The sequence below is a fragment of the Urocitellus parryii genome, chromosome 6, assembly GCF_045843805.1.
Source record: "Urocitellus parryii isolate mUroPar1 chromosome 6, mUroPar1.hap1, whole genome shotgun sequence".
Lineage (NCBI taxonomy): Eukaryota > Metazoa > Chordata > Mammalia > Rodentia > Sciuridae > Urocitellus > Urocitellus parryii.
In genome coordinates this window covers 114,674,122-114,692,607 of record NC_135536.1, presented here as the reverse complement: position 1 = coordinate 114,692,607, position 18,486 = coordinate 114,674,122, and the positions used below count along the sequence as shown (strand labels likewise).

Below are 18,486 nucleotides of genomic sequence, written 5' to 3'. Positions count from 1 at the left end.
CTCTAGGAACAAGAGAAATGCAAATCAAAACTACTCTAAGATTTCATCTCACTCCAGTCAGAATGGCAATCATCAAGAATATAAACAACAATAAATGTTGGCAAGGATGTGGGAAAAAAGGTATACTCATAAATTGCTGGTGGGATGGCAAATTGGTGCATCCACTATGAAAAGCAGTATGGAGATACCTCAGAAAACTTGGAATGGAACCACCATTTGACACAGTTATCCCACTCACTGGTTTATACCCAAAGGACTTAACATCATCATAGTGATTCAGCCACATCAATGAGAAGTTGTGCTACATTTGTGTACAATGTATCAAAGTGCACTATACTGTCATGTATAACTAATTAGAACAAAAGTAAAGGACTAATTATTATGCTTTAAAATCAATAGAAATAAAGTGGCTATTTTATTGTTAAAAAAGAAAAATAATAAAAGAGATTTTGAGAGTTGCTTATCAGACTTAAAAAATATCTATTTTTTGTTGACTTTAGAGGGGAGCCCTATGCTTTTCTGAACATCTGCTTTATGAATCTGTTTATTATTTATTTGTACTCAGTTTGGTATCCATTCTATAAATTAACATATCCTACACATTTTTCTTTATTCTATAATTAACAACCATTAAAAATGCCTTAAGTATTTCTAAAATGAAAAAAAATTTTACCTTAATAAAAAACAACACACACGTACACAAAATAATCAGAGCACAAAACAATCCAAATAAGGAGGTAGTAGAACAAACTTTTAGTCTTTATATTCTATAAAACATGTTAGTTACCCTTTACAAATTACACAAATACTTCATAATGTCATTTATGTAGTTCAGTAGTTTTATTCATAGCTAGAAAATGAAATGGAATATTGATTAAACTTTTTTTTGAAAAAGCAAAACAAAAAACTAAAAATATCCAAATGTCAGCATATCAGGCACGGTCCTAAGTAGGTGGTTAAGTAATGAAATAGGAAGCTGAATTCCAGAGGGCTGCAATCCATCATAGGGCATATCTCTGAATGAAGTGATACTAACACTTTACTGTGAACTGAAGATTGGGAACAAAAGAGGGATATATCTTTAAAAATCCCTTCTTTTTTATTTAAAAGTATAACAATTATTTTAGAAATTTTGGGGAAGTATAAATTTTAAAAAATATAAAGAGATAAAGGTCATCCATTAGCCTATACTGCATAAGTTCACATAAATCTATAACTGTTCACATTTGACATATTTCTGAGAAGCTTCTCCTATAAATTTTAGAAAAGGTAAGATTATACCATATATACCATTTTGTATGCTTTATTTCACTTATTGTTACATAATAATAATCATTTTCTATGTAATTAAATATTATAATCAGTGAATGAATAAAAAGTTAATTGTGATATAAATCACAAATTTTTTTATTAGAAATTTGGTTGTATAATTGTCTCACTTTTGTAAAAAACATAAGAGGGTGGCATATAGGTCTTTATTTGTATTTACATTTTATTTTGATTGTTAAATTATAAAAGGAATGTCCAGACGTTATATACTACCCTTTTTTAGTCTTTTCAAATAATTAACTGTTTTGAATATTATATCTTTAACTTTATTCATGATTATTTTGCTGTTCCTTTCCTAATTTCGTGAAATACAGGTTTAGTTCCATAATTTCAGCCTTTAATCTTTCCAATGCACCCAGTTCATGGCTAACCTGTTTCCATTTAGCACCAATTTAGTGACCTCACAAGTTTTGAAATGTGGCACTTTTATTATATTTCAACTCACAGTAGTTTCAGTTTTCCATTATGAAATTGTCTTTAACCTATAGGTCATTTATAAATGTTTCTTAATTTGAAAATATGTAGGAATTTTTCTGGTTATCTTTTTGTAACTGGGTTAAAGCTTAAACACATTTTGAGCAAAGAATTAGTCCATGTGATTTCAATTCTTTCAATCTGTTGACATTTGCTTTATAGATAGTACTTGAACAACTTTAATAAATGTTTCGTTTATAACTGAAAAGAATGTACATTGGAGATAATATTTTTTAAATGTTAGGTCAAATATGTTGTCATATTGTTCAAGTATTTTATGTCCCTTTTCTCTTACTTGGAGGTGATAAAAACATCTCACTCTGACTGTAGACTTGTAATTGTGTCAATTTGGGGTCATAAGTTTAGAAGGCTATGCTAAAAATGCATACAAATTTAAATTTAAACTGAACTTATTATTTTGAAATGATCTTATTTCTTTCTAGAATTGCTTTAATCATGGAGTCTACTTGAATCTTTCATCTGATTGCTCTGGCTAGTGTTTCAAGAACTATGTTGAATAGAAGCATTAAAAGAGGGCATCCTTGCCTTGTTCCAGTTTTTGGAGAGAATACTTTCAACTTTTCTACATTTAGAATGATATTGCCTTGGGTTTAACATATATATAGCTTTTACAAAGTTGAGGTATATTCCTACTATCCCTAGTCTTTCTAGTGTTTTGAACATGAATAGATGATGTATTTTGACAAATGCTAGTTCTGCATCTATTGAGATAATTACGTGATGCTTGTCTTTAAGTTTATTGATTAATGAAATATGTTTATTGATTTCCATATGGTGAGCCAACCTTACGTCCCTGGGATGAACCTCACTTGATCATAGTGTACTATCTTTTTAATATGTTTAATATGTTTCTGTATCAATTTACCAGTATTTTACTAAGAAATTTTGCATCTATGTCCATCAGGAATATCGGTCTGAAATATCTTCATTATTTTCTAATTTATTAGAATATAAATTTGCAAAATACTTTCTGATTATCATCTGTTTTTCATTAGTGTCCACTGTGATGTTTCCTTTTTTATCACATATTTTAGTAATTTGAGTTTTCTCTTTTTTTCTCTTTGTTAGCTTGACCTAGGGTTTATCAATTTTAATTATTTTTTCAAAGAACCAACTTTTTTTCATTGATTTTCTGGATATTTTGTTTCAATTTCATTGATTTCAGCTCTGATTTTAATAATCTTTTGGTGTTGATTTGCTCTTTTTCTAGGGCTTGGAGATGGTTATTTATTTGGCGACTTTCCATCTTTTTAATGAATTTTCCTCTTAAGAAGTGCCTTCATAGTGTTTTGGATATGTTATACTGCTATTCTCATTTACCTCTAAGTATTTTTTTATTTCATCCCTGATTTCTTCTGCTATCCATTGGTCATTCAGTAGCATATTATTTAGTCTCCAGGTATTAGAGTAGCATCTATTTTTTATTTTATTATTGATTTCTAATTTTATTCCATTATGATCTGATAGAATGCAAGGTATTATCACTATATTTTGTATATGCTAAGAGTTGCTTCATGGCCTAAGATATGGTCTATTTTAGAGAAGGATCTTTGTGCTACTGAGAAGAAAGTATATTCAGTCATAGTGGATAAAATATTCTTTATATGTCTGTTAAGTCTAAATCATTAATTGCATTTTCTAGTTCTACAGCTTCTTTATTTACTTTTTGTTTGGTGAATCTATCCAGTGATGAGAGAGGTATGTAAAAGTCACCCAGCATTATTACGTTGTGGTCTCTTTGATTCCTGAAGTTGAGAAGGGTTTGTTTGATGTACAGAGATGCTCCATTATTTGGGGCTTAAATATTTATTTTATGTCTTGTTGATGTATAATTTCCTTAAGCAGTATGATATGTCCTTTTTTGTCCCTTTTGATTAACTTTGACTTGAGGTCCACTTTATCTGATAGAGAATAGAGACCCCTGCTTGTTTATGAGATCCATGTGAATGATATATGATTTTTTCCCATCCTTACACTTTTAGTCTGTAGATGTCTTTGCCTATGAGGTGAGTCTCTTGGAGATGGCATATTATTGGGTCTGGTTTTTTAATCCAATCTGCCAGTCTGTGTCTTTTCATTCATGAGTTTAGGCCATTTACATTCAATGTTATTATTGAGAGATTATTTTCATTCCCTGTCATTTTGATTTATTCTAGTTTTTAATTTGAATTAGTTCCTCCTTTTATTTTCTTCTGTACTTCCTCCTTTTACCAGTTTTCACATTTATTTTTCATTTCTCCTTTATAAAATATTTTCTTGCAAATGTTTTATAGTGCAGGCATTCTAGTTGTAAATTCTTTTTTTAACTTTTGTTTATCAGGCTGGGGATATGGCTCAAGCGGTAGTGCGCTCGCCTGGCATGCGTGCGGCCTGGGTTCGATCCTCAGCACCACATACCAACAAAGATGTTGTGTCCGCCGAGAACTAAAAAATAAATATTAAAAATTCTCCCCCTCTCTCTCCTCTCTCACTCTCTCTTAAAAAAAACTTTTGTTTATCATGAAAAATTTTTATTTCATCATCAATTCTGAGGTTTAATCTTGCTGGGCATAGTATTCTTGGTTGGTATGCATTTTCTTTCAGAGTTTGGTATACAGTATCCCAAGACCTCTGAAGTTTTAGTGTCTGGGTTGAAAAATCTTTTGAGATCTGGATTGGTGTCCTCCTAAATGTGACCTTTCATTTTTGTCTGGTAGCCTTTAAAATTCTATCCTTATTTATATAACAATGTGCCTTGGTGTGGGTTTGTTATAATTTTGAACCTTTGGGGTCCTATAAGCCTCCTGTATCTGATTTTCCATATTATTCTTTAGGTTTGAGATATTATTTCATTGAAAAAATGATTCATTCCTTTCATTTGTATCTCTAAACCTTCATCTATTTCAATAAATCTTAAATTTGGTCATTTCAGGTTACCCCATATTTTTTAGAAGTTCTGTTCATGATTTCTTAAACATATTTTCTCCATAGTCAACACTATTTTCAAGATCCTATTTATTTTTTTCATTGCCTGAAACTCTGTCTTCCAAGTGGTCTAGTCTGTTGGTGCTTTACATTGAATTTTTATTTATTTCTTTTTTAGTTGTACACAATACCTTTATTTTGTTTATTTATTTTTATGTGGTGCTGAGGATCGAACCCAGGGCCTCACACGTGCTAGGTGAGTGCTCTATTGCTGAGCCACAATCCCAGCCCTCCATTGAATTTTCAATTTGGTTTATTGATTCCTTCATTTTGAGGATTTCTGCTTGATTTTTTTTTTAAGAATCTGTATTTCTTTATTGAAGTGATCATTCACTTCCTGTATTTTCTTTCTGATTTTACTCCTTACATCACCTTTGCCTCAAAGATTGCCTTAACTATGTATATTCTAAACTCTTTATCTGATATTTCTTCCACTGTGGTATCAATGGATTCTGTTATTGAAGTATCTTGGTTTGTTTGGGGTGATTTGTTCCCTTGCTTTTTTCACATTTGTGTGCCTACCCATGTAACAGTATGGATCGGAGGCAGTAGAGTTTCTATCCTGTAGACTTATAGTGTCCTTGAAGGTTTCCATTTCCTCACCTTTTAGGGAGAGACAAATAAACCACCACAAATGCAAACAATATATAGCATTAAACTAAACAGTTCCTGCTATGACATCTACAGTGTTATAACAAACAAAAAGGATATGATCTGTTATTGACTACAAAAAAAAGTCTGCAAAAGGGCTTACAATTTTGAATGGTGGATAGGGAAAGAAGAGAAGTGATAGATGTTATAATTGTGAGGGAAGAGGGCAGAAAATAGAAGTAAAAAATTAAAGAAAGAGTGAAGAGAGAAAAATAGAGATTAGTTGTTAGTAGAAGAAAAGAGAGAATCAAGGGAAACAGATATGAGAGAGCAAAAGTATAAAGTAAAAATTTTAAAAATAAAAGAATACAAAACAAAACTGAAATAGACTAATCAAACATCTTAGTCCTCAAAAAACTGACCCATGAAAAATAACTGGCTTTAAAAATGCTAGAAATTAAAAAATATGAATATGTATAAATGTCCATGAACCAATAAGGTCACAATTAAATAAACAAATAAAAAAAAGAGAGTGAGAAAAGAAAAAGAAAGAAAGAATGAAAATGAAAAAAAAATCTCTACAAAAAGTTAAAGAATTGTTTCTTTTGGAGTTCAAAAGATTCCTAGCTTTCCTTTTTCAGCAGTGTTAGGTGGAGTCACCTGGGGTATGATGCTTGCTCCAACCTCAGGATGGGGTTGCTAAAATGAGAAAATTAATCCTGTCGGTGGAACTCCTAGATGTGGGGTTTAGGCTTAAGCAGGCTCCAGGCACTTTCTTCCATGAGTGTCAATTGGTCTGGACATTTTAAATCAGTGTACCTCCAGGGCCCAGCAGTTGCCAGTCCATGCTGGAAGACTGCACCCCAGGGATCTCCTCTGGGTTCCATTCATGTGATAGAGGAAACAATTCTTAGTCTACTCTGTCACCTGCGGACTCCACATTTCCTGGTCTAGGGTTTAGTCTCCAACCTCAATCTGTCCCCCTCCTACCTTTTCGAAACCCTGTCCAGTTGCATCTCTTCCAGCCAGTCCTGCAAGCAGCTGGTTTGGAGGGGAAGGGAGAGTTGGGTGGGTTTCCATGACTCGTTGTCCCCTGGGTAAACTTCTCTCCACCTTTTGATTTTCTCCTGGTCACTTAGGCTCAACTTATGTCGTGAATTGTGGGTTTGCAAGGAATTGGCTACTCCAGATCTTGGCACTACTCAGCTGCGAAATGGTTCCTTCCTCTGTTTTCCACACACAGCCGGGAGACATGCAGTTTCTTTCCCTTACAAGGACATTATGCAGAGTGCCCTTCAGTTTAGTTGGTCAGTGTCCTTGATCTCTAAACTCTTTGTACTCAGACATGCCTCAGTCTTCCTAAAATTTCAGGTTCCTTTAATTCCCTTATCCCTCCACTTTGCTTGTGGAGGGACTGCTTTGGCTTACCAGTAGCAGAGGCTGAGGCACTGAGGATTTCTTCCTTATTTTATTATATTCAACATCTTGAGTTTCTGATCTGCTTTGAGTGTCCAGTAATGAATCCCATTCCCCCTGCCCAATCCCACCCTAGCCTTTCTTGTTCATGAACTTTACTGAGAAGTTGCCTGATTTCTTGGTTTCTTGCCATGGAGCAACCAGGAAAGGGACATTCTTTCTCTATTCCGCCATCTTGAAAGCCTCCCCTCCATTAGTTTTTGTTGTTAATTAGTATTTATTATCTCTCCTGTAGGAAAGAAACTCAGGATTTGGGGGGATTTTTATTTTCAAGTTATTAAATTTTTAAAATACCATGCACTGTAGTGTAGTATTTTAAAATGATGTAGAAAGAAATCAGTAAAAATTATACAAATTTTTACTGATTTCTTACTATATCATCATTTCTTAAATTCAGTAAGTCCCTTAGTTCCCCCCCCACACACAGAATGGTTCTATGGGGTTCTAGATGGAATAAACAGATCAATCAGATACACTTAAGTTAGATTTAAATTCAGAACTGGGCTAAGTGGAGAAGCTGGGGTAACATACAAGGTATTCATTTTGTTGATGTGAATTATAGCGGGGCAACATAGCTCTGGAGCCAGATTTTGGGGAAGGGGCAAGCAACTTTCCAATCCCCAATACAGTGAATGAAAATGGTGTGATAGTGGGACTCAGCTGTAACAACAATCTCCTATTATCCATGATTACAGCAAGGTGGCAGCTTTCTTGGTGGGCTGCTTCTATGGTATCATTCTGGGAACAATCTGGAGGCCCAATCTAGAGACTGCTTCCTCAACTTTTCTAAAGATTTTGTAGATATCTAATTCCTGTGTATCAAGTTTCCTGCATATGCTAGCCAGAGTGACTTCTATTATCTGTAATTGAATTGTGGCTGATATATCATCCTTGACTATTCTTCTCCCTACCATATTATGTCCTGTAGGTCAGTGTTCTGTCAGGCAAACCTAAATGTTTTTCACATAATCCTCTTCTCCATTCTCACTTCCTCAGTTTGGCTCTTCATAATCTCTCAATTAAACTATAAGCCATCCTCCTGATTGTTTTCCATTCTCAACCTCTTTCTAGATATAAACTTAAAAACATGATTGTTGTGCTTAATTACAAAGAATAACTTTCCTTTTTTGTTTTGTATAGATTGCAAGGTTCTCAGATCATAGTCAATTTTTCTAGCTTCATATCTTATGACTTATGCATAATCATTCCATGCTCCAATTACATTGAACTATTTACAATTCTTTGTACTTTTATAGATTTCTTTCCCCTATATGCCATACCTTGAAAACTCCTAGTTATTTTCTTATGAACTAGATAAAAGGTTACTTGTTTTCCCAATGTTGTTCCAAAACATGGTTAGTCTCTTCTATATTGAAAGATTTTATGTTGTTGTGTATCTTTAACTTGTTAGACTATAAGCCACACAAGAACGAGGACTTTGTCTTATTTGTCTTTATATCCCCCATACTTTGAATGAGGCCAGCCACAAAGTAAGTCTAGGATACATGTTTGTAGGATGCATAAATGGAACAGTTAAGAGGTGTGTGGAATTTCTTTCTAGTACGACAGTAACCTATAAAAACTGTGAAAATAAAAGGTTACCTGGCATCACCCAGAATTGAAATCATACGGTACTGAGGTAACTCAGAAGATGCTACATGTGCTAGGATTCCAAAGAGCCTTTCAGCCATTATCATGTCATTCTGTGTCACCTGAAGAGAAAAAACAGAGAGATGTCCAAAATGACACTGTTTCTTATTTGGATACAATACAATTCCAAAGAAATATTTAGATTAAATATTTTCTTTTAGCCCAGGAAAGCACATTCCCCTGAACTATAGGGAGAGGAGTTTTCATTGATATTTTTCTTTCTTCCTTGAACCTAATTAAGGTGAAGATATTCAAATGTGGGCTTATGGAAGTTGATTGGAGGATGATAAGTTAGCTCTGAATTAGAAGGTGTGTTTCCTCAGAATTATGCCTGAGAAGTCTTAAATTCTTAATGAAAAATTTCCCCAGAAATCCTATAGCTTCCTAAATTAGAATGATTTAATGGGAATATTCCCATGTGTCAATGGAAGAGATTTATTTTAATAATGTGTCAAGGGGAAGCTGTGCTGTTGTTTATAGCTTGCTCCTTCCTATAAGGATAATTTGGTTCCTTCTTTGAGAGATGGAATTCTCACAGGATTAGCAAAGATGCTGCTATTCATTCTAAATTCACATCAGCCTTTCTCCAGAAAAAGAATAGCATGTCACAAGTAGATCCTGTGAGGGTTCACTCCTGGGTCAACCAAGATAGTACTAAAAGCTGAAAGCAAGACTTGAGTTAATTTTTATGGTTTTGTTTAATATAAAATAGGGTTGTTTGCATTTTAAACAGTGTCAGTTTGTTTGCACTATATAATTCATGAGTCTCATTCAGTGGCCATTGTGCTCCCTAAGGAACATTTGGCATTACTTGGAGACATTTTTGGTTATCAGAACTGGTGGAGGGGTGCTACAGAGTGTAGTGACCAGGGCTGTTTCTAAACATTTTATAATACATAGGATAGTGCATACAATAAAGAATTATCTAGCCTGAAATGTCAATGAAACTTAGGTTGAGAAACCCTGGTATAGTTAAATTTTGGATCTTTAAAGAATTTGGTCCTAACATTAGCTGTTAAAGTAATACTACACAGGCATCTTCTGAAAAATAAACCCATAGTTCATATACATATAAATGAGTACAGAATGACTTTCTTACCTGGCACCTCAAGTTCTGCCTTTAGCTGACAACTAAGTTATTTGGTCCAATATAGTCACCTAGTGGCCAATGTAGGCCACTACTCCATCTTTTCTTCTTGATGCTCATAATTAATTCTACCTCAAGTAATATCATTCTCTCTTATACAAAGAGAAGTAGAAATGCTGTGTATATTATTATATAATATCAAGAATTATATTATTACACGTTTTAATAAAGTATCAAATATTTCTGGAACTGACATTTTCAAAAATTTAAATCAGAGTAAATTATATTGGATTTTTTTTTCCTGGTACAGGGATTGAACCCTGAGTAGCTTAACATCCCCAGCCCCCTTTTTAATTTTTTTTTTTATTTTGAGACAGAGTCTTGCTAAGTTGCTTCGAGTCTCACTAAATTGCTAAGACTGGCTTTGTACTTGCGATCCTCCTGCCTCAGCCTCCCAAGCTACTGAAATTACAATATCTGTTCTAGAAATTCTTCTCTACTTTATATAATTATACTATCCCTTTTAATTTAAAAGCTTCATAAGAATGCTTATTCCTGTAGTAATTATCCATATCTGAGCAAATTCCTATGAAGGGTTAATTGGGGTAACAGTTTGGTCATTAATGAGGGAGAATTGCCTACCAATAACTAAATAACCATTCTATTTTCAGTTCAGACTAATTTCTGAAACCTTTGGGACTATTTACCCGGGCCCACCAGGGACTCATGATTTCTCTTTGGGGAAGTATTGAAGGGTCCAGAAGCATACACAAGACTGAACAAAATCTCTTGAGAGCTGGCTGAAGAAAGGTCACGTGAAGGTTCCAGATTTGCCTGACATCTTCTATAGATGGCTGATACTGTGGTCATGGACCTACCATGGTTGACGTAGATTTCATATGGTTGTTTTTACATCAATAGAGAGATCTCTATTCTCCTAATAATATGCTAGACTTTTGGAGTCTAGGCTGGACTTAGCTGTAGTCTATCAGTTGTAGGGAAATATAGTTATTGTGCCAGCAAATTTGACTACAGTTCATTTTATAGTAAGGAAGTTTTCTGAATTTTGAGAGGTATTCTAATATGACCAACACATATAAAAGGCTCTTAGTTCTTTTGAATAATTATTTAAACTCAGTAGATGTAGAGGAATAGCTTCTTTTTTCTTCCAAATTAATAATTAAAGAGAACACGGTCATTGAGTAGCTAGGAGATTACCCGTGACAGCAGAATTAATCTAAAAATAATTTTTCATTAATAATTTTCCAACTATTCAGATTCAGGTCTGAGTTATCCAATATAGTTATGATACAGGTAGCTGTTACAACTATTAACAAAGCAGTCCAGATGGTTGCTTACACTTTATTTTCTCCTCTCATATTCATACAGTTATACTCTCCCTCTGTCCCCATTTTATTCTTCCTTTCCTCTACTTTATTAATTGACATTTAAGTTTCACTTCCTCATTCCTTCTTGCATGCCAGGCAGTGTGAAAAGCACTTTGAAAAATACAAAGATCACATTACCTGTTGAAGATTTACAATTTTTTTTTTGTTTAAAACTGTTAGTCCTTACAAGATCTCTAAGCAACTCAGTGAGACCCTGTCTCTAAATAACATACACATATATAAATATATAGAGAGAGGGCTAGGAATGTGGCTCAGTGGTTAAGTGCCCCTGGGTTCAATCTCTGCTACCAAAACAAAACAAAACATAAGAAACAAACAAACCAACCAAAAACGGTCACTCCTACCAACTTTTTATCTGAGTATTTACTAACAACAGTAAAAGTGCATATTATGGGGCTGGTGTTATAGTTCAGAGGTAGAGCACTCACCTGGCACATGCGAGGTGCTGGGTTTAATCCTCAGCACCACATAAAAATAAATGAATAAAATAAAGGTATTGTTTCCAATTGGAAACTATTCACCATGAACTTATTACTATTTTATTTTAAAATTTTGTCTAGTGCTTTAGAATATTAGGGTAGAGTTTTAGATTTCTGACATTTCAAATGTAAAAATTAAAACAATATATTTTTCAAAAGTTCTATCATGATTACCTAGATTCTTAACTATTTTTAATCATTATTTTCCCCAAAGGGAACATTTTTATTCTGCAGTTTGCACAGTCCTTTACTTACCTCTGTTCCATTTATTTTCTGCATACTAAAATGGCTTAGCCTAAATAGTACATAGTATTTCCATAGTGTAAAATTGACAACTGGATTTCCTTGAGGATCAATTGTCAACTGGTCAATACGACGAAGTTGGGCTAGTGCATTAAATTGCTGCAGCATTATAAGATTTGTTTCCTTAAATTTAAGGTGCTGTAATAATAAAACACACAAAAAATCTGAATACTGAGTTTAACCATCTTAAAATATTAACATTAAAGCTTCACTGAACATTAAAGCTTCACTGATCATTTCCTAACTAAATCCACAAGCTTCAGGCTTAGCAAATATGTCTCAATTACATTAAATCAACTGGATTACATAACTTTAATCCCACTATTACATCATTGATGGAATTCATCCAGTATTTAATTCTGGATGATTCCTTCTGCAAAGGATATCCTCATTTATTAACAAGCTAGAATTCTTAATAGTTATATAAACATGAAAAAATTTGGACTCTTTCAGATGTTACATTATACATTTTATATTGAAATTAAAAGAAAAATTGGAAAGAAAAAATTCAGAACTTTATAAGGTTTACAAAACTTCTAAGAATTAGTTTTAATCACTATTACTTGTATCTTGCCAAATACAGTGTATGCTGGTTAAGTTGGTTATAGAAAAATCAAATCTCTACAACTGAAATATTAATGCAAGTGTTTTGTGATTTCGGAGGCTCTTTTCTAACATACTGTCTGCACCTCTACCTATCTTATTTAAGAAGGAGGAAGTAAGGTACAAAAGGGCAAGTGAGGAAAATCAATCAGCAAAGACAAAAAAATAATAATCATAAAAACTCAAGAGGAAACTCATTATAAAAATTACAGGTTCTGAAAATGCTTAATAATAAATAATATAATAACACCATAATTGGGAAGTCTAATTTCTCAAAGCAACTTTAATATGCTACTAAATTTGTTTTCAATGTTTTTAGAGGACTATTGTAAATATAAATTACTGTATAATTTACATAATACATACCTAGTATTGTCTCATCAGTGCCAGATACAATACCTGGATACATAATAGGGCTATGCAATTTTATTGAATGCTTTATAAAATATAAATATAATTTGAATAAAATTGTTGGTCTTTCATACTACATAAAGGCTCATTTTCAGAGATGAAATCTCTAATACAAGATCATTTATGACTACTAATTTAAATCCCAGCACCAGAAAATCAACACAAAAGCTTACTCTCCCTTCCTGCATAAATAAAAGTTAAAACAGACCTTCGGCTTGAACATACAAGTCATGATTAAGAATAATTCAAAGATATTACCAAAGGGAAATGTTTACCAGAGAATTAGGAAACTTCATCTTCAATTTGGGGAGCACTTGGACAATTTCATCAAACTCTATGAATGTGAAGGAGACTGTCGTGACCATTCCTGCTGTTTGGACACTCCAATTTCGATCCAGAGATTCTAGTGCTCCTGAACCATACAGGGAAAGTGTATCCCCATCCACTTCAACAAGGTATGTGTCTGTGACAGATAAACCTAATAAAGCATTGTTGAGTCCTGAGTCTAGAGACCTGGAAAAACCAAAGCATAATTTTAAGTGAAAGTCTTATCGTGCAAACCAAATAAAAGAATACAAAGCCACATTGGAAAAGCTCCTTTGATATTATATTCATTTTTTTCAATTCTGTACTTAATTTTCAATAGACTATGTGGAAGATTTATATTATTCTAATCATATATTTTAATTAAAATAGAAATATTATGAACAAACTCAAATTAGTTATATTAATGAAAGAATCATTTATTATATTTTTGTGTATGTATACACGTTATTGTGAGGATTGAACTCAGAGTACTCTACCAATCAGCTATATCACCAGATTTTTTTTTTTTAATTTTGAGAAAAGACCTTACTAAATTGCCCAGGTTGGCCTTGAACTTGATGATTCTCCTGCCTCAGCCTCCTGCACAGCTGGGATTACAGGCCTGTACCACCACACAAGGTGCATTTAATATATCTTTAATATGTCATGAATCTTTTGTTCATGTCAATACAAACAGGTTTGTCTAATCTATGAAACTATCGGGGTAGAAAAAATGTCTTTTACAAAATAATATTTTTATAGTAAAAATTACATAATACATAAACATGTTGGAAAACATAATAGCTATTAGTTTACTTCTTATATGTTAGATTAAGTAATATCTTTGACTTTGTATTTTTTAATTCCTCATGTGTTTTGAAATTCCATAAGTGTATATAAAATATAATTGTTAAAGTTTTTGAAGATTTCGTCCCCAGTTTGAAATAAAAAATAATGAAAGCAATTCATTATTAATATTATATATTCATAAAATCTCTTCATATACTTTACTGAACATGGTAATTGTTAGTATTTCCAAATTAGAAGCTACATTATCTATAAAAGGCTACCTAAACGATAATAGCTAAGGAATAAGTAAAATACCTTGATCCAACTCAAAATTTTGTGAATAGAGATGTAAACGATGATGGAATGTGATGGATATCATTATCCAAAGTACATGTATGAAGACATGAATTGGTGTGAACATACTTTATATACAGAGATATGAAAAACTCTGTCCTATATGTGTAATAAGAATTGTGATGCATTCTGCTGTCATGTATTTAAAAAATAAAAGCGATTAAAAAAAAGAGATGTAAGTATTTACTCAACCTCAAAATTTAAACACTGTTTGGCTTTTTTTATGGGGTGGTAGATACCAGGGATTGAACTCAGGGGCACTCAACCACTGAGCCACATCCCCAGCCCTATTTTGTATTTTATTTAAAGACAGGGTATCACTGAGTTGTTTAACAACTCGCTTTTGCTAAGGCTGGCTTTGAACTCTCAATCCTCCTGCCTCAGCCTCCCCAGCCACTGGGATTACATGTATGTGCCACTGCACCCAGATTACTGCTTGGCTTTTGTTGTATGTGTTTTCATTCTGTCATTTTTGCTTTCAGGCACTATTTACTAGCCTGTGTGTTGTTTTCCTTTGTGCCGCACACTCTTCCAATATGTCAATTCTCACATTGTATATATGTTTACAATTTTGCCTCTTCTTACAGAATGAATTCATTGAAGCTAAAGACCATATATAAATATTTTTAACTTTGGTGACTCTGAAGCTTAGTAATGGGCTTTACATAATTTATAGTATATTAATGTATTATTAAAGATCATCAACATTTTTATAATGCTCATGTTGGGAAATAAGACTCACAAACCATTATTACTCCATTGATTTATCATACTTATTTTGACTGTACTACTTAACCTTTTACATGTTTGTTTATTCAGTAACAACCAAAGTAGTAATGTCAGTATATTCTAAGTGAATATGCAACAAGAAAATATGAAAAGGCTTAATTTCTACCAGACTTAAGGCTGAAGAGAGATAATATCCAAACATTCAATGAGCAGTAGTATATGAACAGTCTCAGATGATAGTCTTAGAAAGGTAAAGGCTGATAGCACAAAAATAAGATAAGGATCAGTTCCATTTATTGTACTTTGGGTAATACATGGAGCTAGGTAGAGCATATAAGCATTACTGGAATAGGACAAAGGATGGCAGTTTGAGCATTTCACTGCCACTAAAATAAAGAAGACTTGATGAAGAGTGCATACTCTTACTATAGCACTTACTGCACTGCATTGCAATTATCTGTTGTCTATTTCTCTTACTAAACATTGTGATCCTTGAAGGCTTGAATTTTGCCACATTTGCTATGGTAGAGCCAACCACAGTTCCTAGCACATACTTTCTTGATACATATTTCTATAATGAATTAATAAAGTGAGAAAAACTTCATAAGAATCTATTGAATTTTAAGAAGGATGTTCCTACCATAGCTATGGTTTCACAAATGGGGTAAAATCAGTGATATAGGCCCAGAAAAAGAGTAACATTAGCAAGAAGGTTGTCTCAGGTTTGGCAAAGACATATAATGAAGAAAGAAGGTGAAGGGGAGAAAAAACTAATTGGCATAGGGATGCCTTATGACCACAGCAAAAGAAGCTTAACCAGCAAAAGAAGTTTAGTTTTAATGGGAAAATGATGGGTCACTATAGTTATATAAAAATATGAATAAGTCCTTTGGGAAGTGATGTCTTATATATTTGAAAATGTCTTTATTTTCTTTGTTTGTGTGAGTAAAATTTTTTAAAAAGAGACTCCAAAATAAAAAGTCTATCATTAGAAAGGGATTAGTTATTTTGTGTAAACAATGACCAAAGAAACTGCTGAGAAAGAAGTGAAATAAAAATTGTCTACAATCATCAAAACAGTAATATGGTAATAAAAGCAGAAGAAAGTTTTCTCCAACTTATATAGATCTCACATGGATATTTGGCAAAAACAAATATAAGTTTGTTGGGCTACAGACTAACTCATCCTTTTCAATAGGACATGTAGCATCTGTTAACCCATTTCAGTTATTTTCTGTGTTAAGTCTTTGACTTTAGCCTCAAACCCTGACCAATATTAATAAATTTGCTCCTCTTGGGAGGTATGTCCTGATTTCCCTAGAAGACTTAGACGGTTGGGGATGCAACTCAGAAGTAGAGCACACTGTGTGTCTATCATACAAGATGTCTAACATGCTGGGTTCAATCCTCAGCATAGAAACAAAACTAAACAAACAAACAAATAAAACTTAGTAAGTTTTTAAACAATGTTTTTATGTTGGAGATTGTCCATCCAGTTTTCCTTGTATGTACAGTAGATATCTTTTTAGTTATATATATATATATATATATATATATATATATATATATATATATATATTAATTCATTCACTCATTAATTTATTGAACATCTGAAGATGTTCACTATATACAAGACATTGTGCTAAGAATTCTGGCATAGGCCACTAAATTATGTCTATTGATAAGGGCAATCAGTATAGAGATCATGTGCAAATTTTTGGATATATTAAACTTACTGCTCACTTTTATTGGGCTGTGGTTCCAGAAATATAAATTCCCTAATCCTACCCTGCAATCAACCCAATAAGCACAGGAGACATAATTTCTCAATTGAAATGACCTCAATATTTCATTAAATCAATAGGTTTTTGTGGAGAGCTTATTATGTGTCAGATATTGTGCTAGGCCTTGGAGATTTAAAAATAAATCAAGATATATTTGCTCTCAAGGAGTTCCCATTCTGGATGGGGGATGAAAAGGAAGAGAAATATATATATATATGTGTAATATAATGTGCTTATTGTTATATAATGAATATTTAAACCATATGCTATAGAAATACAGTAAGAAACGACTAATTCTTCTAGAGGGGAGAAATCAGGTTTCAAAAGGAAGTAGCATTTAAACTGATTCTTGAGTGATGAATAGTAGAATTTCATCAGAAGTAGGAGGAGAGGGGCATAATGAAGAAAGACACAGAAGTCTGATTATATGTAACATATTCATGTAAGCACAATTTAAGTATGGCTAGAACACTGAAACACGGGACTAGAATGCTGAAATATACAGGCGAGTAGTAGCTGGAGATAAAGTTGAAAAGTCAGATTTTATCTTGTAGGGTTCAGGAACAGAAAATGTTTTAAAATAAAAATGTAATAAGACCTTTCAATGCATGTTTTTAAGCAACTTCAAAGCACCATGCATGGATCTAAGTACTGGTGCTGGGAATACAAAGACAAAGGAAATAAGATGAAATGGACCTTCAAGGATCCACCTCAGATAGATAAGTTGATCAACTGTGTGGCTGATAGAGCAGAGAGAAGCTAGTTGACACTACTGCCCTGTAAGAATACAAGTGCAATAGTGTCAACTAGTCCTTATAAGAGTATAACAGAAAAAAAAATGATACAGTTAGTAGAAATGGCATTGGCAAGAAAATCAGGCCTTTATTCAAATTTTAGATGATTTGAGGGTTAGGCTTTTCAATTTCATTGAGTTTCAGTTTCTTCATATGTAAAATATAACGGACAGTGAGACATCAAATAGGAATAATCTTCAAGATTTTTAGTGGTTAATTTCAAGTCCAAATGTTCATCTATTTGACTTGATCTTTATATAAGAATGAATTAGAAAAATACTTAGGATGACCCTAAGAAAAGACAGGATGCTTAACTTTTTTTTTTTAAAGAGAGAGTGAGAGAGGAGAGAGAGAGAGAGAGAGAGAGAGAGAGAGAGAATTTTTTTAATATTTATGTTCTAGTTCTCGGCGGACACAACATCTTTGTTGGTATGTGGTGCTGAGGATCGAACCCAGGTCGCACGCATGCCAGGCGAGCGCGCTACCACTTGAGCCACATCCCCAGCCCAAGGATGCTTAACTTACAGCAATAAAGTAATGAGTTCCCGAAAGGCAGGCTAAATGTAAAACATACTACTAAATATCTAGATGGAAAAAAAAGACAGCATTTCAGAGGTTTAGTATTTTTTTTTAACCTTTAGGCTTTTTATAACAGGCTAGAAAAGAAATACTTAAAATCTTTCGGAAGATTCTTTTCCTAGTGAATAAGTGGTGCTGATTCCTATAATAACTTATTTTATGAATTTCTATTACAACATTCATAGGTGTGGAAATTCATTTTATGCATTATATTTTATTATAGTAGTGTTGGCTAAAATACCAGTGTTCATAGACAGGAAATGACCAAAAATAAACCAGTTTCACTGCACACATCCAATGTAAGCAAAGAAAACATTACACCAGTATTTTCCAATTTCTGCCAGGCAAAAGAAA

General features: G+C 33.1%; 1 protein-coding gene and 1 long non-coding RNA gene across 2 annotated transcripts in view; both read right to left on the bottom strand.

Annotated features, from left to right (window-relative positions):
• The window catches only part of LOC113182091 (uncharacterized), a 511,795-nt gene that overhangs the window by 221,614 nt on the left and 271,695 nt on the right, over positions 1–18,486 (bottom strand). The gene's annotated exons all lie outside the window — the stretch shown is intronic.
• Positions 1–18,486, bottom strand: part of Lrrc49 (leucine rich repeat containing 49) — a 156,218-nt gene that overhangs the window by 11,170 nt on the left and 126,562 nt on the right. Inside the window, exons 13-15 of the mRNA XM_026387798.2 lie at positions 13,073–13,310; positions 11,736–11,921; positions 8,458–8,567 (exon numbers count right to left, since the gene is read on the bottom strand). Coding sequence (XP_026243583.1) covers positions 8,458–8,567; positions 11,736–11,921; positions 13,073–13,310 — 534 coding nt within the window. The remainder of the gene's footprint in view (positions 1–8,457; positions 8,568–11,735; positions 11,922–13,072; positions 13,311–18,486) is intronic.